Source organism: Mercenaria mercenaria, chromosome 15, assembly GCF_021730395.1.
Source record: "Mercenaria mercenaria strain notata chromosome 15, MADL_Memer_1, whole genome shotgun sequence".
In the NCBI taxonomy this organism is placed as follows: Eukaryota; Metazoa; Mollusca; class Bivalvia; order Venerida; family Veneridae; genus Mercenaria; species Mercenaria mercenaria.
The window spans coordinates 31909196-31933747 of NC_069375.1; the positions used below are offsets into that span (position 1 = coordinate 31909196).

The following is a 24552-nucleotide window of genomic DNA, read 5'->3' on the forward strand; positions in this document are numbered from 1 at the left end:
ATTGTAACAGGTGAATCAAACAGAAAAAAGACATGTACTTTTGCACAGCCTATATGCCTATTACAAACATCTAAATTGACAAATGTAGTAGCACAGCCTATAATATGGATTTCCGGAAAACAAGTATACAAACCTGTGTCTAGAAATATTTCTCTGTGGACCAAAATCTACTTCCTCAATGACATTTCCTGCAACATGAAAAAACAATCTACAAAAAACATATAAGCAAATGCAGAACCTTTGGTGAAACAATCACGATATTCTGCTTCAGCCATGTAGTAAATTGAGGCTGACACATATTAAGAATTTTGTCAATATCTTATGTCTATGTTTTTAATGAATAATAATGTATTAACATTATACCCGTATAATTTTCTCTTTCTTCGTTATAAAAATAATAATTTAATTTTTATAACACATGTACAAAAATCAAGCATTTTTATAAGAAGATTATGACTTACGGAAACCTCTGTCAACATTTTAAGAAATTTTCACTTTTCGTTATTCTGTATTTCATTCTATGGAACGACAAGCATTTACACGGAGCTAGATCCTATTAGATATGTATGCTTTGTTTATTTCCATAAAATGTTGTAATCTGACAATATCTAAACAAAAGGACCATGATGGTCCTGAATCACTCACCTATCCCCACATGACCCAGTGTTGAACTGAGTATGACGTCGTTATTTCTATTATTTGACATAGTGACCTAGTTTTTGAGCACATGTGACCTAGATATCATCAAGATAAAAAATTCTGACCAATTTTCGTGAAGATTCATTGAAAAATATGACCTCTAGAGAGGTCACAAGGTTTTTCTATTATTTCACCTAATGACCTAGTTTTTGAAGGCACGTTACCCACTTTTAAACTTGACCTAGATATCATCAAGTTGAACATTCTCACCAATTTTCATGAAGATCTCGTGAAAAATATGGCCTCTAAAGAGGTCACAAAGTTTTTCTATTTTTCGACATACTGACCTACTTTTTGACCGCACATGACCCAGTTACGAATCTGACCTAGATATCATCAAGCTGAACATTCTCACCAATTTTCATAAAAATACATTGAGAAATATGGCCTCTAGAGAGGTCACAAGGTTTTTCTATTTTTAGACCTACTGACCTAGTTTTTGACCCCACGTGACCCAGTTTCGAACTTGACCTAGAAATCATCAAGGTAAACATTCTAACCAATTTTCATGAAGATCCATTGAAAAATATGGCCTCTAGAGAGGTCACAAGGTTTTTCTATTTTTAGACCTACTGACCTAGTTTATGACCGCACGTAACCCAGTTTCGAACCTGACCTAGATATCATCAAGGTGAACATTCTGACCAATATTCATGAAGATCTCATGAAAAATATGGCCTCTAGAGAGGTCACAAGGTTTTTCTATTTTTAGATCTACTGACCTAGTTTTTAACCCTAAGTGACCCAGTTTCGAACTTGACCTAGATATCATCAAGGTGAACATTCTGACCAATTTTCATGAAGATCCATTGAAAAATATGGCCTCTAGAGAAGTCACAAGGTTTTTCTATTTTTAGACCTACTGTCCTAGTTTTTGACCCAATGTGACCCAGTTTCGAACTTGATCTAGATATCATCAAGGTGAACATTCTCACCAATATTCATGAAGATCTCATGAAAAATATGGCCTCTAGAGAGGTCATAAGGTTTTTCTATTATTTGATCTACTGACCTAGTTTTTGACGACACGTGATCCAGTTTCAATCTTGACCTAGATATCATCAAGATGAATGTTCTGGCCAATTTTCATGAAGATCTTGTGAAATATATGGCCTCTAGAAAGGTCACAAGGTTTTTCTATTTTTAGACCTACTGACCTAGTTTTTGATGTCATGTGACCCAGTTTCGAATTTGACCTAGATATCATCAAGTTGAACATTCTGACAAATTTTCATGAAGATCTCATGAAATATACAGCCTCTAGAGAGGTCACAAGGTTTTTCTATTTTTAGACCTACTGACCTAGTTTTTGACGGCACGTGACCCAGTTTCGAACTTGACCTAGATATCATCAAGGTGAACATTCTGACAAACTTTCATAAAGATCCCATGAAAAATGTGACCTCTAGAGTGGTCACAAGCAAAAGTTTACGCACAGACGACGGACGCCATGCGATCACAAAAGCTCACCTTGTCACTTTGTGTGACAGGTGAGCTAAAAAGTGTCAGTATTTCTTTTGACTTCAATCCTATTTCTAATTTTGATACATCAATGTATTATTATATTCACCTGCCGCTAACCTTAAACATATGGCTGCCCTACAAAACATGACAATATTAAACGAAAATAGGAAAATGTGTAGTGTATCTGTATTTCAAAAATTCTGAACATTTTAGATGTTTATTCCCAAATCAATAATTGCATAAAACTGTGAACGTGGACGAGTTTTCGTGTATTTCGCGCTAGGACTGATGCGCGAATTTAAGACCGCGCTATTATTATCTTTTAATTCTAAATTTTCATTTCTAAAATTGAAAATGCGCGAATTAAAGCCCACGTGAAACAGTCCTTTTTCATGTTTGCGCGAAATTTCATGCCAGCGAATTTAAATGAGTTCACAGTAGTCTGCAACTATTTAAGAAAACAGCTGATACTAACCTTTGGTGGTTTCAATTCTTTTTTCTGTTGGCAAATACGGCAGCTGCAGTCTTCTTTGTGAACTGATTTTCACAATACGTATAAAAGCTTCGAAAATGTATCCTGATTTTCATTGCTCGTGACAAAGAATACTACTGTTTTCTATAAAATCCCTGTTTATTTATTAGATTTAACATTTAACTTTCTTCAATATCTGTTATTATTGTATCGAAGAAAATATAAAATTACTTGCTAAAGTATTTGATGAGCTTTAAAAATTCATTTTTACAAAATACCTCAGAAGGAAAACAAGAATACTGAGGAAAGAAAGGATGTTTAACGTAATATTTGATTTTAGCACTGATAAAAAGATGCATAGGCCTGTGAAACAAACCTTATCAGACTGTGATACAGAGGATAAAAAACACAAAGAGCCTATCAAACCCAACACCTTTAAGAAAAAGAAAAAGTTAAACAAGAGGGCCATGATGGCCCTATATCACTCACCTGTTATCACTGCACTTGAGGACAAGAAGGCCCTCAGAAAAAATATCTAAAGGAAAGAAATTTAACCAAAAAGAAAAAAAAATTCTTACAATGTATAGATATGTCAAAATACACCTAAAAATTGGAGGTACCATCCATGTTGTACCACAGAAAACTGGTCTCGGTTTTTCCCTACAGCCAATAATAAAAAAAGTTACTAAAAATAAGCTATTTATAGTAACGTAAAAGGGAAGTAATTAAAAAAAAAATATTGTAAGTGAACAAAAGAAGGATCTGCCAAATAAATCTGTTGACATAAATGAAATTTCAGATCGGTATCTTCATTAGTTCAAAGATATACCCATTTTAATTTGAAATAAAGGGAGGTAATTTGACATAAAATCAGTCCATAGTTATCTACCCTGATTGTCTCAGTCCAACTAATAACAATAATGGAATTTCAAGTAAGTCCTATAAGTACTTACTGATATAAATCCATTTTGATTACAATCAGGGGAGGTAATCATATATAAAATAAGTCTGGAACCTACGACTGGATCTGTTTTGTCATGGAATCCAAGATTTATTGTTGTTGGAGATATTTTGGAAGTTTGTATCAAATAAAACCATAAATGAAGTCTCTATATGGCTTCAAAAGCCAAATAGCAAATTTTGGACCTTTAAGGGGCCATAACTCTGGAACCCATGATGGAATCTGGCCAGTTCAAGAAAGGAAGCAAGATATTATGGTGATACAAGTTGTATGCAAGTTTGGTTAAAATCAAATCATAAATGAAGCTGCTATTGTGCAGACAAGGTCAAAATAGCTAATTTTGGCCCTTTCAGGGGCCATAACTCTGAAACCCATTAAGGGATCTGGCCGGTTTAAGAAAGGAACCAAGATCTTATGGTGACACAAGTTTTGTGCAAGTTTGATTAAATTCATATCATAAATGAAGCTGCTATTGTGCAGACAAGGTCAAAATAGCTAATTCTGGCCCTTTCAGGGGCCATAACTCTGGAACCCGTAAAGGAATCTGGCCAGTTTCAAGAAAGGAACCAAGTCTTATGGTGATACAAGTTTGTGTATCCAGTTGGTTAAAAATCAAATCATAAATAAGCTGCTATGTGCAGACAGGTCAAACAGCTTTTTGCCTTTTCAGGGGCCTAACTGAACCATATTGGGACTGGCCAGTTCAAAAAGGAACCTTGACCTTAGGTATACAAGTGAATTTGACAAATTGTTATAAAATCCATAAATGAAATTACCCTAGTGGCAGACAAGAAATTGTTGACGCACGACGACACGCAGCGATCACAAAGCACCGTACGTGGACGAGGTGACTACAAAAGTGCACCTTGTCACTATTTGACAGTTAGCTAATAAAGTGGCATCACAAACTCTTTCAACGACACTTAGGCAAATGGTAGTGACTGATTAAGAAGTTCTGTAAAGTGATGTTACCAACCAAACTATGAAGGATGTTGAAAGATTTATGGTTTGACTAGTTATCAGATGGGTTTCCGGGTTTTTTTTTTAATTTTGTTTCTTTAATGGAAAGGTAGGTTACCGTACATATTTGTTAGTTGCGCATTCACCGGAAGCTAACGTGACGATTACGACGACTTTACGACAAAACTAAATTGTGTTTGGTAAATTCTATTTTCTGAAAACAAATCGCATGCATCTTCTCTGGCTGATCTTTAATGTTTAATAATGCTAGAAATAATGATTTAATTGCCGCAAGAATACTACGTTTCAAAACCTGTTTCTTTATAATTAAATTTAACGTCATTGCTCAATACGTTACTTCAGTTTATCGCGCAAAATATACATTTATTGTAAAGTATAATTCTGTGCATTTTCATTTATCTGACACTATTTTCAAAAACAGCATTATTTGCTGAAAAGGATATTTAGATATCTTATTTGCACTGATAAAAAATGATTTGCCTTTCATTTATGTAGTATATTGAAAATGTTACGGAATGATATAAAAATGGGATGATGGTAACCATGTTTATGTTGGACATATAATGGTGAAAAGGTTACTTGTTACGGCCATATACAAAAAAAAATTCTTAGCAAGTTGATTTGTAAATACACTAAAATTGATCAGTTTACGTTGATATTTGTTTTAAGTAATATAAAACTAAGTCTAAAATTGTTCAGATTTCAGTAAGAAAATTGGGAAGAATTTTAAAGAAAATGATGTTACATGAAAACGAAGCCGTGCCATATAATCTGAAATGTTTAGACATTCAGTAAAGGTTACCATTGTCTATTTAAAGGTAATACACTTCGGCGTTTATTTTCATTCTCAACCAACAATACCAGAAGAATAATAGCACATGCTGAAACCATTTTTTCCATGAAACAATATCAAGTCGAAGGGACTGTGCATGAATAAGTTTTTTTAAGCTGTGATATTTGTTTGTATAAATACAAATAACATGAACTTATAACTTACAAGCTTTGGACAACATAATTAATGTGTTTGAGCTTCAAAAACAAGAAAGATAATTTGTATGCAATTTTTCAATCTAAAGAACCATTGCGACAAAAAGCAAAATAGCTATTTTTTACAACATCTCTGTACCATGGATTGACTTTAAACTTTAAGAACAAATTAGGGTGACCATTGTAAAGTCTTGTATTTTGCTAATAATATTAACTCCAAAATAGTATTCGCCTTTAGGGATATTAACCCGAAATGGCACTCTGAGCCAGTCGAAAGAACCAGATCTTATTATACATTTGTGTTAAAAATGAATCGAAAATAGCGTTTTGCAAGGAAACACGATTGCCCCGGGCACATATACATTTTGAACCATAATGGATCTGCAGCTTAACGCGCAATAGAAGTGATATTATCAATTATGGCAGATTTGGTATCATAAACTAAAATAACCACTGAAAAGTGTTACGCACATACCGTATTTATACCTTGCTCTTTCAAGGGTGATACAAATACCTTGGGTCATGTCTTTAAACCTGGTAGTAAAAATGAACTTGAAGGCCAGTGAAAACGAAATTGAATTGTAGCTGTGTAAAACATGATATTACACAAATATAGAAAAAGATTTATGCGGTTCAACTAATTATGAATTTACCCGGGTAACTAGGTTTAACTTTGTTCTTAAGTGAACTGTATGGTGTTATTGGAAAAAATAGATTACATTTTGGAATTGCAGAGAACATGGTATAAAGATCGCGGAGGTGGGGGACTAGGCGATGTGTATGATGACAGCAGTCCTCTTTGTATAGAGGATGCTAAGCAATCAAAGGAAGATGGAGATGTTGAAAGTCTCTGTCCTACAGAGGAGGGACTGGTAGTTGCCTGTTGCAATGTTCCGAGAAACTGTACTTCATACAGTGCAGTTCCGGCTGGTAGCTCCAAGATGGGTGTTTAATAGCCATTTTCATGTAGGCAGGCTAAGCAGGGAGTTGGGGCTGGCAACAAGGTCTCAGGGCTTTTATGGCTGAGACAAAGCCGAAAGATTCCGGTAAGAGGGTACAGGTTATTGGAGGAATTACCAATTTCAAGAGGAGATTCTAAAACTCAACCAGCAGGGAATTTTGGTAACTGTTAGGCAGCAGTATTGGAGCAACTGCATTAATTAGTGAGTCTGCCAAAAGTAAATGGATTAGATGATATGGTTTGAACTATACTGCACGGATAGCTCTAGGAGTGGGCAACCTAGAGGTACATTGTTTCAAGGGAGGAGAGACATGTACTGTTGATGCATTGTAGCGGCCATCGGACTCAAGAGTTTTCTGGCTTGGATCTACTATCAGTGCAGGGGAGAGGTCTCGAGGTATCATCAGATAACCTACACTGTTCCAACAGTGCCAAGAATGACTTGAAACACTGGGTGGGGCATTTTGTAAATGTCCACTTTGCTACACCAACACCAAACAAAGTCAGGGGGAGGTATAGTGATCCAGGTCGCCAGGTTGTGTACCATACAGTTTAGTGAGCAGTTTCATTTGATTTTAGGTCAATCATCTTGTGGGACGTACAGTATTTTTGACGATCTTCAGTTTCTGGACTGTTCTTGTGCTTATCGTGGTAATTACAGATTATACACTCTAAATTAATCTAACAGATCGCTTTATGACTAGAAGAATACTCATTATTTCATATATTTTCTATATATTATACACAGAATCATTTTATTAATTTACTTTTTATGTACAATAACTAGCAAATAAAAGAATGAACTCTGTCTCAATCTTGGAAAATTTGACATAAATCTGTACCCAATACCAAAATAAACTGTCAAGAGAGGCAAAAGAAACTGGCATTAATGTAATGTTAGCACAATGTTATCTTTCCCTGGAATTTACATATTTATCATTTGTTTAAGTTTACAGAAATTAATTTAATATATCATACAAAATACAAACAACAAGTTTTTTCGTTTTTTTTTGTGAATGCTGGCAGGGTTTTGGCTGGAATATGTAAAAAAAAAAATTTTGAAGAGTAATTTTTGTAAAAATTAGGGAAAAATATATTTTTGTGAGAGGGCAGCGGAGCTGAAATAGAAAATGGTCCAAGGAAACAGTGTACAGAGCAACACCCCTTGCTCGAGCATCTATGACTCAAGCACCAGTGCTCTGACAACTGAGCGATTTATTTGTTCTCTAGATGTTCTTTATGTCTGGATTGCTTTACTGTAATGCAAACTATTTCTAAATAGGACAGTACAAAACTTTCGAATACAGAAAATGAAAAATACATTTCTGTTTTTACATATATTGAAATGTAAGTAAGTTTTTATTAGTAGTGCCTTTATTTTTATATACTGAACAGCAAATTTTAAAGAAACTATCCAGATGTATAACTGGTATATTTTGAAAAAAAAAAATTATTTTTCAAATTCGAATTGTTTCTTCATACCAAAATTACACTTGAAGATCTTCACGTGATAAATGTTTAAAAATCAATCAACTGTGAAGTCAGTAGTCCCACAATAGCCGTTTGAAAGGCTATATCTTCTGCGCGTCAGTTGCATTGTAACATCCCAATTGGGCCCTCACGCTAAATTTGATTCAGTCGTGCGGTGCAACCAACAATAGTTTTTAAACTTCTAATATGCTGTTTTTCGAGTTAGCCAATTATCAATATTTCCAATGACAATAAAATTTCACAAAGAAAATTGTTAATTACAGGCGCACGTGAATTTTGTGCAAAACGGCTATTGTGGGACTACTGACTTCAAGGTTGATTGATTTTTTTTTAATTTTACAACTGAAGTTCTTCAAGTGTAATGTGATATGAAAAACACAAGTGATTTTTAAATTAAAGTTTTTTAAATAAAAAATACCCCAGTTATAAAACTGGACAGTTTCTTTTGCTGTTCAGTATACATTATCAGATTCCTTTTTTTAAATAATTTCAACAGTGGTCAACACAGAACTTTAATTTTGTCTTTTAATAATTTTGGCATTTCGACTATGTAAAGTGCCTCTGAACGTGCAAAGCATGAAAACAGCGCTATATAAATATGGTATAATAATAATAATAATTTCCGGCTTGGAACGGAAAGCCATGTGCTCAAGTGAACTCTATATACAGCCACAGAATGCTGAAATAGCAAACAAATATAATCATACTGAAATACAGATGGTCATTATTGGTCTACAATGTACTACATTAATGTTTCCAACACAACCAGTATATTTAATACTTACGTGTTCAGCAAACACGACAAGAGCTCCAAACTGTGGTGCAATGTCAAACACAAATCCTGTAGCAGCCCAGAATGCTGTGATAGGTCCTTCATTACCAGTGTAGAAAAAAATAGGCCCTTTTCCTTGATTCCACCATTTGTCTACAAAGATGAGAGAAAATGTGTTAAAAATGCCTATTACAGTTTTCATGAAATTCATGCAACAGTCCCAAAAAAAAACAATACAAAAGAACAATACTTTTATATTATTCAGCAGTTTTACTAAGTAAGCCTTCCCCGAGCCTCACTGAAAACTGTTTGTTTGATATCCTCCACTCACCCTCTTAGAGTGATAGACTGTTAAGGTAAAAATGTCAAATATCCCATTGAATCCTTTTTTTATTTAGCATTGAAGTATTGGCTAAAAGAACCCTCCCTTTCCTTCCACACACAAATCACCTACCCAACTCTAAAATTCTAGGTTGGAGGTTAGTGAACAAAACATTTTATCAGGATGACTTTCAGTGTTACTGTGTCCATCTCACAAAATTTGATACTTGATAAAGAAATTAAAGAGGCATATCCTATATGAATGCAAAACAAATATAGCCATTCATTTTGCCTTAAAGGAACCACAAATTGATCATTTACATTTGAGAGAGGAGAAACTAGTGATTATGGAAACATTCTGTCAGCATTTTGAATTTAAACACATAAAAAACAAATTAATGCCAACTTCCCCACATGAACATAAATCAGAGGTGGAGGAGGAATGATTTCAGACACAATGTCTACTATCAAATCGTCACGGAGAACATATGCCTCGCCCAGGGATCAAACTCACGGCCCCACGATCTGTAGATCTGTGCTGTCCCTACTGAGCTAAGCAGGCGGGCAACATACTAACTGGTCTCTCCATTTCAAAAGTTACTTTGACAACACAAAAAGTAAAAATGAACTTATAAAATTGAGTAAAGCCCGATTCTAAAGAAGAATATGTCTAAATACAGACACCACAAATTAATGCAACAAGTGTCAAACTAAATTCAGGTACAACAAATCATAAGGATCTGACAATGTGATTAACATAATCCTTAAATGTTTAAAAGATTAAGTAAAAGCAAACTTAAAACAAGACTATTGCCCAACGAAAAAAAAAGATCCTCGAACAAAACAGGCATAATAAAATTGTCATTTGCTGCCAAAGGAACCTTTTTTCTTTTCAACTGAACCTATAAATTGAAGGACCTGCCTATTCTCCGAATATACACTACAATCTATAAACCAGGCTTCATGTAAAATTCTTTTGTACTTTAAAAGCATCTATCATATATGACTTATGAATAGACAAACAGATGGACAAATGATGGACAAGCGAAAGGTAAAAATAAATTGATAATGTCATAGCCTTTGCATATTCTCCATGTTGCCTTTTATCTACAGTCAACTCCCCAATAGTGGATCACTGCCAATAGCGGGTCACTTGAAAATAAAATGTGAATCTCTCTTAAACATAGGAGAGTATACAATATTTAAGTATCCAGTTATATAGACTTATCACTTGGCAATTCTTAGACAAAAAAAGATCAACCTAATCTAATGAGTTTGAGTTCCATGAGTAGATAACTCTTGCAACCATGTTTCCTGACTTGGATTTTAGCACTCTTGAACTCTTCAAAGTAGGATGTTTTTGAGCATACCTCATAGTTTCTTAGATAAAACCACACAAATTTGGCACCATTTTGAAGATTGAAACACACACTTTCATAGGAATAATGTGATTTTGAATTTTTGTTGACTTCGATGAAAAAAAGTGCCATCAAGCAGAGGCGGCCATTCATTGTTCCAATAGAGAATCACCCATTTCAAAAATTCAAAAGGCTGTTTCTGCTTTAAAATACAAATCAAGGCTTGATTTGATGTTGTAATAATTTGAACTGGCAAATTCTATGCATCAGTATTTTGATTTTAGTTTAAAATATAGTTGGTGCTAATATAACTGTGAAAACTAGCGCTATATTCTTTTACCTTGTATCTCCTGTTTGAAATGTAAACATACTGATTATCACTATATTCTGCCTTGAAATGTTTTTTTCTAAGACCACAGTCATGTTTTGTCAGAAAAAAATCTATTTTTAAATGGATAGAAAATATGATAAACTAGGTGACCACCTATTGGCAAAAGTGATCCCCTATTATGGAATCGGACAAGTTTAAATATTTCTTCATAACTTTAAACATAAAAGATCGATTCAATTGATTCAAATAAATCAAACATTTATATGAATGCGAGCAATAGTTCTAAGTGTTAGTAAGTTTAGATATCATGAAAGTCTAAACATTCTTCACTACATTCTAAAAGTGTAGATAGTGATCCACTATTGGCGAGTTATCTGTATATATTTTTTGTTCTTTTTTAATTTATAATAATCAGATAAAATTCCTTTAATATAATAAATATTGATCTTGAAATTAAAAAAATAAAGAACCCGACATGCTACAAACTCAGCATTACACATAATTACATTATCACATGACATACATGATCTGTATGCAGATGTTGTGGTTCGACATATATTAATAAACAAATGGGCACTAAGCCATAACTTAATGAATGAAAATAAGAACAAAAGTAGCTTCACTTAAATTATGTCAGTCTGAACTATTATTAAAAGTGTTGTAAAGTTGGATTTTTACAACATAATGTTACATAATACATAGTTTCAGTATTGCATAATATCATCTATCAGTCTAATATTTTATCATAAATGTTTGTATTTACAAATAGTATGGTATTTTAAGATTTGAAAGCATAGACTTTTAGCTAGTCTATTAAAGGCATTCAGCTAGTCTATTAAAGACTGCTGATTTACCTAGACAGATCAGTCAGTTCAGTTTATTCATTTGACACTTTACTATTGTCTATATATTTCATAGTCATCAGTAATTTCAGTTTTTCTTTATTGTTACAAACTGCATTTAATATCATTACATATTTTCACTTTGTATTTCCATCAGCTATTTTTAGTAAGACCAGTTATGAAAGAACTTTGAGCTATTTCTAGATTATAGATAAAGAGGTTACATAAGCATTGCCAAGGTCATAGCTGATATGTAAGATAAATGTTGAATGGCTTATCAGAAAAATGCTGACCAATCAGAATGTACTTTACATCCTTCATGGTTGAATGCATTCTGGAAGAATTTACCTCAGTAGAATTTCAGAGCCCTTTCTTCACTCTGTAAGGAACTTTTGGACAGACAACATCTAAAAAACTCTCTTAGGGTTTAGTAATTAATAATAATTAATTAATTTTGTATTTATTTCTGTCTATTTATTTAACGTAAGAGTTTTACTAAATTTATTGTAACTTTTCTATAAATTAGTAAGTAATTTTCTTTAATTAAGTAACTTACATTCTATTGTTTTAACAGCAATTATTTTAGATTTTCATCTTTAAATACTTCAGTAAATATTGATAATTGATTTATATTGCTGTTATTTTAGGGCACAGAGTCATTTAAGCACAGAGCCACAAAATACATTTAGATACTTTAATAATAACATTTATTTAGAGTATTATTTACTTTTGACAGGACTTAGAACTTTATTCTTTTTATTCACTAAGCTGATTAGTCGTCTTTATCAGTATTTTTGGCATTTTTCTAACTTGTATATTTGGATCGCTTTGTAAAATATTAATTTAGAAAGATAAGTAAAAATTTGGTTGGTTTTTAAATTTATTCAGCATTTGTGTTTTTATTTTCCCTTTCAAAGTAAAGGGTGGTGTCATCCTGACGTGTCAGTTACTCTGACGTAAAAGCTTATTGAATAACCGCTTCCAAGCAAACTATAAAAAGAACATTTATATAAAACAAAAGAAAGTAATACAACAGTAAAAACCATCCCCCACAACAAAAGCTTATTTATTTATCCCAAAGAGCTATAAAAATAAATAGATTGGCAACTTGAAAGGCATATTGAGCAAATCTCGCCAACCTCCCGTGACAAAAAAACGAGATCTCGTTTACCGGAAGTGGCGCTTTCTCCACGCGCCATTTTGTATGCGAAAGCAATTATTCATCGGTAAAATAATTATCACCGTATGACCACGCTTCTTTCGATGGCAAAAAACACCGTGTACTTCGTGTCTTAAGACCATTTCAAATTAAACTAATTTTGTTTTAGAAGGTAACATGTATTTTAAATGTAGTTTTAAAGGTACAAATTGTAACTCCATGCTCGCCGATGTTTGTTTTTGTAAGATAACGCCGAATCACGCTCTGACACCGCTATGACTAGATACCGGAAAGGGCCCTTTCCGCAAAAAGGACTTAACATGATTGGAAAGGGTCTGCCATATGTTTATTACTGGAATTTATTTAATTATTTCTTCATATTTCATTATGACATAATAAAAGAAAAAAAATTATCAATTTGTTATTTTTAAATGAATTATAGATAAAATACGAGTCATGACATAAACCGCGCTGATCGGAAAGGACTTAACATGATCGGAAAGGGCCTGTCACATGTTTATTATTGGAAATTATTTAATTATTACTTCATGTTTCATTTAACAAATGAAAAAGAAAATAATTTAAAATAAAACAATTATTAATACTCGAATTTTAAATGAATTATAGACAAAATACGGGTCATGACATAAACCGCGCTGATCGGAAAGGACTTAACATGATCGGAAAGGGCCTGTCACATGTTTATTATTGGAAATTATTTAATTATTACTTCATATTTCATTTAACAAATGAAAAAGAAAATAATTTAAAATAAAACAATTATTAATACTCGAATTTTAAATGAATTATAGAAAAAATACAAATTGATAACTTTTTTTTCGTAATTTATTTTCTTTTATTATGTCATAATGAAATATATGAAGAAATAGTTAAATCAATTCCAATAATAAATATATGGCAGGCCCTTTCCGATCATGTTAGGCCCTTTCCGATCAAATATCACGGAAAGGGCCCTTTCTGGTATCTAGTCATGCCCCTCTGACACGAGCTCACACGAGATTACAGCCAGTTGCCATTCTGTGTATTTTATACTTCTTTGTTTATCCGGAAAAAAAATCTATCCGAAATTCACACATATCAAACCTTGAATAAGATAGCGTTGTTTAAATGTTTTGTCAGCGTATGTGACAAAATTGAAATGATCAAGCTTTTGGTCAAAATGTTTTTCGACGTAATCTGGTGGCGTATTAGCTCCAAAGCTGACCATAAACAGTAAAACAACAAAATACAAAACAAATTGCAGTCGATGAATCTCCATCTTGTTTCACGTGATAGTCATGTGACTTTTGACGTTTTGTTTTTTCTTTTGACTTAATTTTAAGGGGGCGTAGGTTCAAGCCCCACTGTGGCCAAATTTTTTTCCTTATATTCCTTTATTTTTTTTTCTAGTAAGGTTCTTGTTTGAAATTTTGTACAAACTGATGATTGGGATTTTTTTTTTTTTTTTTGATAAACGATTTATTGCTGTTGAAAGTGAATTTTACCTCTAAAGCAAGAGGCAGAGTCTCTTTACATCATTTTTAAAAACAAATGATTAACATGCGCTAAAAGTTTTCTATTTTGTCTTTACTCTTTAGATTATATACAGTATTTTGGAAGAAATGTTTGTATGTTGCGTCTATCCAAAACGGCATTATAACATCTCTGAAGCTGAATTGTTTTAACTTAATGGAACGTCGAACGTCAATTGTTTTCACGTGCAAATTTCGTATCGGGTGCGTGACGTTATTTCCAAATTTGTCGTCTCCATACGCGTAGCGTGGCATATTCAGTTACTCGGTTGAGTAACATTTAAAATCCAAAAATGTAAAATAAAAAAGGCAAAAAAAAAGTCCATAGAAACAATCATCAAGTTTAGCCTTGCAATGTCTGATGGTTGCGAGTTTTGATAGATCTTATATAATCTAAATGGTCAATGTGAGTGGATACAGTTTGAATAAGAACTGCTTGTTCATTGATAAATTAATTCATCCGCATTGTTCATGCATATATACTATAGCTGCTATTGACCATAAGATCAATCTTCTCAATGGCAATTGCCCATCACTAGTAAAATTTAGAAGGATAAACAATTGTGTCTGTATCAACTATGATTTCGTAAGAATTATTTTCTTTATTACCGTTTCGTTAATTTAGATTTTATATTTCAGCTTAAACATCTGTCACAAGACTTTTGTCTCTGTATCATTATTTACTTGATGTTCAAGATGTAGAGAAACATTTCGCGGAAATTGTAAGTTTTGAAAATCATTGTTCATGGCAAGAACGATTGTGATGTTAAAATGCAACATGCAAACATGCAACAGTTGGCAAACAATAACTTTTAGTAATTACATTGGTCTAGAAATCAATATAATGCTTAAAATATTTTCCTATAGCTGCAATATTTAAAAGAGAATTTACCGTAAATGTACTTGAGGAATGAAATAAGAACCTGTTGAAACAGCTTCATCATTTTGCTTGGTTTAAAATTGTGCATAAGTCAAAGTTTGTCCTCAGCAGTCTGATCAGTTCCTAGGCAGTTTAGAGTATTTACTGCAAGATGATTTGCATATATTCCGTTGTAACACGTATAAACACGTGTACTTTATTTAAGAACTGAATGCTACTTTCTGTGCATATATACGGATGAAAACCACATTGGGACTTCTTGCAAATTTATGAATCGCGGAGATTACAAGAAGCCTTTCAATGTGGTTCATATCCCTATAATCGCACCAAAATAATATTCAGTTCTTAAATTTACATTTTACGACAGCTTGCTATAAAAATAACTGATTTGCTCTCCAGAAGTGTCAGAAAATTAAAAGTAAAATGTCATGAGATCAGTCAAAAAGATCTGCCCACGTTCAACTATAATTCGCCTTCCGAAAAAAAAAACAGTTCCTAGTTTTATTTAAAATATTTTTAACTCCAGGAAAATTAATACATGTCGTGCCGATTCAATTGTGATCTTTGACGTCAGAAAAATGTTCTTTTTGAAAGTTTTGGCATCCAATTTTGAATTTTTTTTTGGAACGAGGCCATTTTGTTAATGTTTTTGGTGAAGGACGTCAGATTACGCGTGCAATATCGTGGAAAGGGTCATCATTGATATTATTACTGCAACGTTGTTTATAGGAAAGTTAACGGTTTTGTCTTTTCATATAAAATGTATAACTTTAGTGAATGCAAATTTTGTATACAACAAATAAGTTTGGAAAAAAAACTCATTTTACTTAATTTGTGAATAACAAATTTCGTCCTGAATAAATAGACAGCCCCATCCCTCTCCCCAACCTCGATTTGTAACGTTCATCACTTAATATACAGACATTTCTTAACATTCCGCTGTTCGTGAATATTTTGTTCTAAACTGAAGAAGCATAGTTTCGGTTAGAAGAGACACCAGAAGCCACCTTTTCTATTTGTTTGCTCTAAGATTTCCACGAGGGAGACTCCCCGGACACCGCCCGGAGGAGGGGATTCCTCTCCCCCACACTTTCCCTTAAGTAACATCTAAATTGATCACGCTACGCCCTTGGTCTCGTCAAAAATATCATTAACGATGGTATTTTCAATTTTAAGAAAGAAATAAATAGTTCCAAAACCAAATATTTTGGTATACATATCCAGCTTTAAAATATCCGACACCAGGCGTTTCAGAAAAACGCAGTTACTAACAAAATATTCACATTTTCGCCCAATGGTTCAACAGATTTCCATTTGCATCTTTGTTGGTTGATTCATGATTCGGTGCTTGTACCTTCTGGGACAATCGAAAATGAATTTTCGTCACGTTTACTAACGAAAATCTTCCAAATAACTGCAGATATGAAGAACTGTAATGGTTTGTCTTTCAACAGTGATATTTGATGTATTGTAAAATCCTATGTATATGTTGGCGACTCATGTCAAAACCGACCGTCATATATATTTAGTGAATTGGCGGTATCGCCAGTAGTTGGTGATAACTAGCAGGTGCGTCCAATGAACAGCAGTTAGTGTGCAAAGTTACACTAAATAAAGCAAGACTATTAATTAAAGGAAGACAGTTACACAGACGTAAGATCCTAGGAAAGAAAAAAAAAATTAAAAGGTACTGTGACCTCGAGTGGGCATAAGGTGGTGACGTCCGCTAAAATAACTGCATAGCTTCCTATTGGCGTTATATGATATATGTGTGTTAAAAATGAAAAAATCAAAATGCCAAAATGCAGTAAACATTTCAAGGGAGGTGACAACCTTCCTATACTCAACCCGTTACGAGAGACGCGACTTGATACGACACACTGGAGATTCCGGTAGATTATCACGAAAAACATCAAGCTACACTCCAACAAAACAGTATTCTCGAAACACTACTTACAGTTCCATCAAATCAGCACCCTTATCAAGAAAAACTTCATTGCGATCGAACATTAATAAAGATATCGAGGGGTATATGCATAAACCACGTAAATGATGGATTTTGTGAAATTGACTTTTTGCGAAAAATTGGTGTAACTTTGAGTGATACATAATGTGTCAAAATTTCATGGCTATAGCATGATTGGTTATTGAGATATTGATTTGTGATCAAACCACGTAAATTATATCACATATTAATGTTTGTGCAAAAATCACGTAAAGTGATATATGTTGTAACTACCAACGGTATTGAAGTATTTGTTCTATGCAACAAACACTCCTTTAGATTTACAATTGTTTTGCATTAAATATTTTTTCAAAAATAATATAAGAATATTCTGCATAAACCTATTAAATACAGACACACTCTTTTTGCACAGAATGTTTTCTTCAAGTGTCTTAATTTCAGTTATGCAAAAACAACTCAAATAAAGATATACCACTTTTGCACATAGAAACAGTTCATGTTGTCATAAGAATATTTTCTGCATAAATAAAGTAAATGAAAATACGTGGTTTTGCTTTGCAAACTGAACATCTGTTGTTCACACCATTCAGAACACAAACACATTTAATGAGTGTTAATTGGTTTTATCAGAGAACATGGTGATACAAAGGACTCATGTTCTAAGATAAAACAATGTATCTGAAATGTCTCAACAATGTTTCCCTAACTTTCTAATATATCAGTTTACAGAATAACAAGTGTAATGTACATAGATTTGTAAAAAGAATTGCTGGGATAACAATTAAAAAGGTATGCATATTTAATATTTTGAATATTAAATTGATGTATTATAATTTATGAGTTGCTACAAATATAGTTTTGCCATATTGTTATACCAATAATTCTACCAAAAATTCTAATTATTTTATTATGTATAAAATTTAATAAGTGAATAGTTGGAGTATATTACGGATTATAGTAAAACATCTTAAAATAAACAATAATATGAAACTAACTAATTTATTATGAAATCAAAATGACTAATGATATACACAGAGTGATCATTATATTTACCGTTTTACTTAAATTTTCAAAGATTTTCTCTTGCATCGTTAATCAATGCCATCATATTTATTAATCATTGTACTATTTTGAATGCGCTTTCTTCTGTTTTAGATGATATCTGATAGTGAAGATGAGTTTTTCAAGTCACTGGACATTGACAACATTTCTAATACAGTAGTTAATAATGCAATATATCAGACGGACATTAGCATGGTCGCTGAAAATGACGTAGAGTATGAACAAAATGTTATAAACTACTACATTGCAACTTCTGATTTAAGATCCGTTGACAGTGAAGTACATCCAACAAATAAAAGCACGGTCGATGAAAAGGCAACGGCTATTGATAACGCAGCAGCTATGGTAGACGACAGTAAGGTAGTTGAAATAGCGGAGGGACTGATAGACAGTATTTTCGTTGAAAACGCCACAGAAAACGCTGCAGATCAGACGGACTATAGCATGGTCATAGAAATTGAAGCAGATTATGATCAAAGTATTATAAATTATTATATTAAGACTCAAAATGCAAAAGATAAGTGTTCTGTCGATGAAAATGCAGAATATCTGACGGATAATAGCGCGATTATTGAAAACGAAGCAGACTATCAGGAAAGAGTTATAAGTTACTATATTGCCACCCAAGATACTGATTGTGACAAAAATGTCATAAATGTTGCATCGAGAAAGCAATGTAATGACGATGACATGTGCAGAGGCCAATCACCTAAACCCAAACGAAAAAATTGGCGCAAAAAGCCTACTCGTAAAAAACTTAGGTATATTGACAATGAAAATACTACAGGAAGAAAGGACAACGTTGATAGTGGAAGTGAAAGCGAAAATATTCCTCTCAGCCATTTTGTTGGACTTGGAAAAAGAAAGTCGTATGAAAAGGATAGCTCTGAAAGTGACAGTGGGTTAGATAAAACATATCATCCTTCATCCAAAGATCTGAATTCCACCGATTCCGAATATATGTCAGATGCATCGGAAAAAACAAAAAGAGACCGTAATCGAAAGAAGAAAACTAAAAATCTAATTGAAAATGCACTTAAGAAAGCTCGTAAGCGTCCTAAAATGCAACCACAACAACAAAATAAAGTCATTAAAAGAATGAAATCAACAACAGCCTCCATCTACAAAAGAAATAAAAGATCAGACATTTCAGAAATGTATGCAGCAGTAAATGCAAGTATAAAGGAAAATCTTATACAAAACGCAAGGATCAGGGTAGCTGAAAGAACAATAGACAAACTTCTCACAAAGAGTTCTCTAACACGGGTCAAAGTACCAGGCCATGGTGATTGCTTCTTTGAAGCTTCAATAAAATCAAGTGGATCAAATAAAACCGCGGAGGAATTAAGGGAGCTATTATGTGAACATCTTGAGGAAAAATCTGAGGATTATGCCTGCTTTCTACTCAATAAGCACAAACCTGATGATGACGAAGTCTTTCTGAATGAATATCTAAATGAGGTAGAAAATCTTAAACGTGATGGATATTGGTCAAACAGAGTGGCTGATTTTTTGCCACTATCTTTAGCAAATTTTGAGAAGAAATGTGTCATCATTTATACAAACAAAGAGGAGCAACACATCATTAAGATACAACCAAATCTTGTAGAACCAGCACCAAGTGATGTCATTAACCTGGCATATATCTCTATTCCAGGACTTATAGAACACTATGACGCATGTACGGTTGACAATAACATTGATACACAGAACCAGTCTGTAAATGAAGAGAATGCAAATGAACATAATATTGACAAGCTGGTTGCTACACCATTAAACAAAAATGTAAATGGTACTCCAAGAAAGTCTACACCATTAAACGAAAATGTCAATGCTACTCCAAGGAAGTCTACACCATTAAACAAAAATATAAATACTACTCCGAGAAAGCCTGCAAATTACAACACTCCCGTGAAAAGGCATTTAGTAAGAAAACGAAAGGCTACACCAGAGAACTGGAAACGAAATATAAAGAAAAAACTATGATTAAGTGGAAAACAGTATATCTCAGAGTCAGGAAAAGTTGTACCTGAAAAGACAGTAAAAGACGTTGACTGTACTGAGTGCAAATATAAGTGTGATGAAAATTTTTCAAAAGAACGAAGGAATCAATTGTTTCAGTTTTATTGGTCATTGGCAAATTATGAAAGACAAAAAGACTTTGTGTGTACCAACATATCCACCAAATCAACAAAGTCGGTTCTTGATGAAAATGGACAAGTTGTGCCAAAGAAACAAAAAGTGAGAAACAAATTTTTCTTTGAGCTGAATGAAGAAATAGAACAAGTATGTAAAGATTTATTTTTGTCAACACTGGCCATTTCAGAATCATTTATGTATCATGCATTGCATAATAAAGAGGAGGGACATTTTTGTGGTACAGAAAGAAGGGGAAAAAGTACTCCGCCAAATAAAATTAGTGATGAAAGAATAGAATTTGTAAAAGAACACATCAAGTCTTTTCCACGCGTTCCGGGACATTACACACGTAAAGATTCAAATAGAGAATACCTTGGTGCTGATCTGAATATTACAAGAATGTATGACCTTTACAAACAAAAGTGTGCAGAATGTAAATATGAACCTGTGAAGAGTCAAATGTACAGAAAAATATTCAATGAAGAATTCAATATTTCATTTCATATTCCAAAAAAGGATAAATGCAATGTGTGCTCAAAGTACGAGATGGCAGAAAGTGATGGCACACTTACTGAAAATATGAAACACAATTACAATCTCCACCAAAAAAGAAAGGCTATAGCCAGAGAAGAAAAGGACAGAGACAAACAAGAGTCCAAACACCAACCAAAACTTCATGTTTGTGCATTTGATTTACCGGCAGTGTTGTACACACCTTGCTCATTAGTAAGTGTGATGTACTATATGAGAAAGTTATGCGTGTATAACTTATCTGTATATTCTTTAAAAAACGGGGACGGATCTTGTTATTTGTGGACAGAAACAAACGGCATGCGAGGATCAAGTGAAATCGCAACCTGCTTACGACTGTATTTGCTCGCATTGCCAACACAAGTGGAACATGTCATATTATATTCTGATGCATGTACAGGCCAAAATAGAAATCAGATCATGGCCTCAGCACTCCTTCATTTCGTCACACACAATAGAAACATAAAAACAATCGATCACAAATTCCTGGAGAGTGGGCACACTCAGAATGAATGTGACAGTGTTCATTCAGCTGTCGAGTTTGCTAAGAAAAAAATTAAAATATATGTTCCGAGTCAGTGGGACACCGTTATAACTATGGCGCGACGACGAGATCCATACCATGTAGTTCCACTTAGATACTCAGATTTTCTTGATTACAAAGATGTAAAGAAGAACCAAATTAAGGTCCAGACTAACGCTCGAGTAAAGGTATACACATAACTTACAATATTCATATTTTTAACTGCATACAAAACAATAATCATAACTTCGCATTTGTTAAAACAGTAGTTTTAGTTTGTTATTTCTAAATATTTATTATAATAGTAAACTTAATTTTGCAAAAATGTACAGTTCTTACATTTGTTTTTCAGGTGTCATGGATTCAGATTCGACACATGCGTTTTGTGAAAGACTTGCCCGATACTATGCTGTTCAAGAACGATCTTAGGGATGATTTTACAGCTATAAAGATCGCAAGGGACGTCAAACTCAACGAGGTTGTACCCAACAAATACAGACAGAGACTCCCTGTCTCTGCAGCTAAGAAGAAAGACTTAATGACATTGTGTAAGAATGGAGCAATTCCTAAAGATTATCATGAGTATTACAAAAACTTACCATCAAGTGCCACAGTGAAGGATAGATTACCAGAGTCAGATGTAGAGGAATCTGATGGTGATGAATCAGACAACTAACCGAACATCAATGGTTGCTTAACTATTGTATATAAAAGTATTGACTGCAGAAGCGATTCATAAACCTAAAGATTATTATTAAGATCTAGTCATAATTTTAAAAGACTATGAAATTTAGTGATAAATGACAATCTTTTGAGCATGAAGTGAAAAGGGAACTAAACGTTGCACAAGATTTGATGTCAAAATAATTCTATGTCTATTAAGAAATGTAAATCTCCAAGCAAGGAACATTGTGATAGTTTTTGAGTTTGATGGTATATGAGAACTGGTTTAATGACACGGAATCTAGGATTAGATTTTGTTGAAACAGTATGGTTTGATGCCATATGAAGACTCTATAAGACTAAATGACCTAATGTTCTTTGTCAGTATGACACCAAAATATGCTACAACAACTGTATATGTCATATATTTTAACAAATAACATAAACAGAGTGGTGTTATAACTTTGTTATACTTATAATCATTGCTACACAATAATTTCATTTAATGTGTAAAATAGTTCGTAAAAGACGTTGTTATACACATTTTAAAATATACTGTTGTCTCGAAATGTTTGGTGGAAAAAACAAGTATTCTGATATAACCTTATTATTTTAGTCAAAATATGCTATTGACTATCAAAAAGGTTTATGCTACAACAGAGCAAATCCAGTCACATGTTTTTTGTTTGAGTAGACATTGCGCTTTTTGAAAACATGTGAACATGGAATAATAACGTCTCTATATATGCATGGTTTTTACAGACTTAAATGTTTAAACTTTTGAAAAAATATTTTCTGCAAAAGAAACGCAAATTGATATACATTGGTTGTGCATAAAACTCTTACCATTAAAATGCCACAGTGTGTCTGTGGAAAAATGAAGTATAAAAAAATACGTGGTTTTCGCACGGAAAGAAAATTATTAAATGATAAAAACCTGCATGCATAAACATAGTTTGATATTCATCACCCTTTCCTATAATGCTACGTACTAGGAAATATTACACCATTTAGCAAACGTTTATACACACCCAACAATTAAGTGGTATCATCAAATTCCAGTGCAAAAAAAAACTAAATAGTTTTTTCTTAATTCTGAAAAAAATTCAAAATCAGATTTACGTGGTTTATGCATATACCCCTCGATATGTGTACAATACTTTGTTCAATGAACTGTAGACAGCTTGACCTTTTTTTCTGTTTTGGACGTAAACTGACGTCATCAGCATCGGACGGGTGAAAATAAAACAACCGTATTAAAAAAAATAGTGCTAGATCCGTATTTACAACATCAATCTATTTGATTTTATTTTAGAAAAAAAGTTTGGGAATATCATACACTTTATTTTTCACGTAAGTATTAATGTGGTCAGTCCTACATCTACATCTACATCTTTCACCTAACCGTCGATTTCCGACTATTTCTGGGTGGCGCTGTCAGAGAAACAGTTGTTAAAGAAATGATATGTTACAAATCACGCAAATGTTAAGAGAATAAAAGCCAAAAAGACAAGATTGCTGTAATAATAGTTCTTGGTCGTAACATGAACAGTACTGATATAATCTTGAACTTAAATGGAGAACGAGCGATTAGAAGCAGTGTTCCTACGAATATTTTATATTTGCCTTTTCGCCGAAGATAATACCACATATTATTTTGTGTAATTCCTGTTAATTGTTGTCTATAGTATAGACTGTTAAAAATGAACTATCATTGAACATCAGCAAAATATCTATCACCGCAAATTTAGTGTTTCAGAATGTATTCCGTATAAAGCAGGAACAACTGATACGTATTAGACCTTCCTGGTATAAAGTCATATATGGAAAATACATGTTGACATTATCTCGGGTATCTGGATTAATCCGTGCCAATTATGTTATTTTATAACTATAACAATGAAATCTCACGGACTAATAGATCACGTGACAATATTACAGGGTTTTGCCGCCATTTTATAGTGTGTACAGTACCTGTTTACGTTACGGACAAAGAAAGATGGTGTTCTGGGCGTTGTTGCAAGAAATAAATAATTAAGTGCCCAAGATGTGTCTGGTGGAGACCTCAATTGTCAGGTTAGTTGATTGCCTTTACGGCTTGTGACTCGTTTAGATTTACCATGTACAGGTGAATAGGTGTTTTTTTTTTTAGCTTGCCACCCTGAAGTTCGGAAGGCTGGTAGACTTCTGGAGTTGTGGATAGCTGGTGGGCTCCTGGAGTTGTGGTTAGGTGATGGGCTCCTTGAGTTGAGGATGGCTGGCAGGCTGTTAGACTCCTGGAGTTGGGGATCATGGCAGGTGGACTCCTTCAGTCCTTGGGTTAGGGTAGCCCAAAAAACTTGACGTCAGAACTGATTCTGAGATATTTTCGCGATAGGGCAAAATTCGACCAATGCAAAAATTATCACAATATCGCGACTTGTGTACTGGCAATTAGTTGGATTAGGGTTAGGGATG

General features: G+C 33.4%; 3 protein-coding genes across 4 annotated transcripts in view; 1 reads left to right on the forward strand and 2 right to left on the reverse strand.

The window, feature by feature from the left end:
• Positions 1-4126, reverse strand: part of LOC123550381 (substance-K receptor-like) — a 121319-nt gene extending 117193 nt beyond the window's left edge. The window contains exon 1 of the mRNA XM_053524921.1: positions 134-4126. The gene's annotated coding sequence lies outside the window, so the exon portion shown is untranslated. The remainder of the gene's footprint in view (positions 1-133) is intronic.
• The window catches only part of LOC123550371 (dipeptidyl peptidase 2-like), a 202336-nt gene extending 188238 nt beyond the window's left edge, over positions 1-14098 (reverse strand). For both annotated transcript variants that reach the window (XM_053524920.1, XM_045338803.2), the window contains exons 1-2: positions 13904-14098; positions 8802-8941 (exon numbers count right to left, since the gene is read on the reverse strand). In XM_053524920.1, the coding sequence (XP_053380895.1) occupies positions 8802-8941; positions 13904-14078 (315 nt within the window). In that variant the 5' untranslated portion in view covers positions 14079-14098. The remainder of the gene's footprint in view (positions 1-8801; positions 8942-13903) is intronic.
• Positions 14099-20570: 6472 nt separating this feature from the next.
• Positions 20571-22701, forward strand: LOC128549006 (uncharacterized). Its single transcript, XM_053524922.1, has 2 exons — positions 20571-21620; positions 21785-22701. Exons 1-2 carry the CDS (start codon positions 20574-20576, stop codon positions 22106-22108), a joined length of 1371 nt encoding a protein of 456 aa, XP_053380897.1. The 5' UTR covers positions 20571-20573; the 3' UTR covers positions 22109-22701.
• The last annotated feature ends 1851 nt before the right edge of the window (positions 22702-24552 follow it).

What these genes read in the sequence shown, in the direction of transcription:
- LOC128549006 (XM_053524922.1), top strand. Translation starts at nt 20,574, where the DNA reads ATGTATCATGCATTGCATAATAAAGAGGAGGGACATTTTTGTGGTACA. An exon ending in AGACTAACGCTCGAGTAAAG is followed by an intron (nt 21,621 to 21,784) that starts GTATACACATAA and finishes TTTGTTTTTCAG; the next exon opens with GTGTCATGGATTCAGATTCG.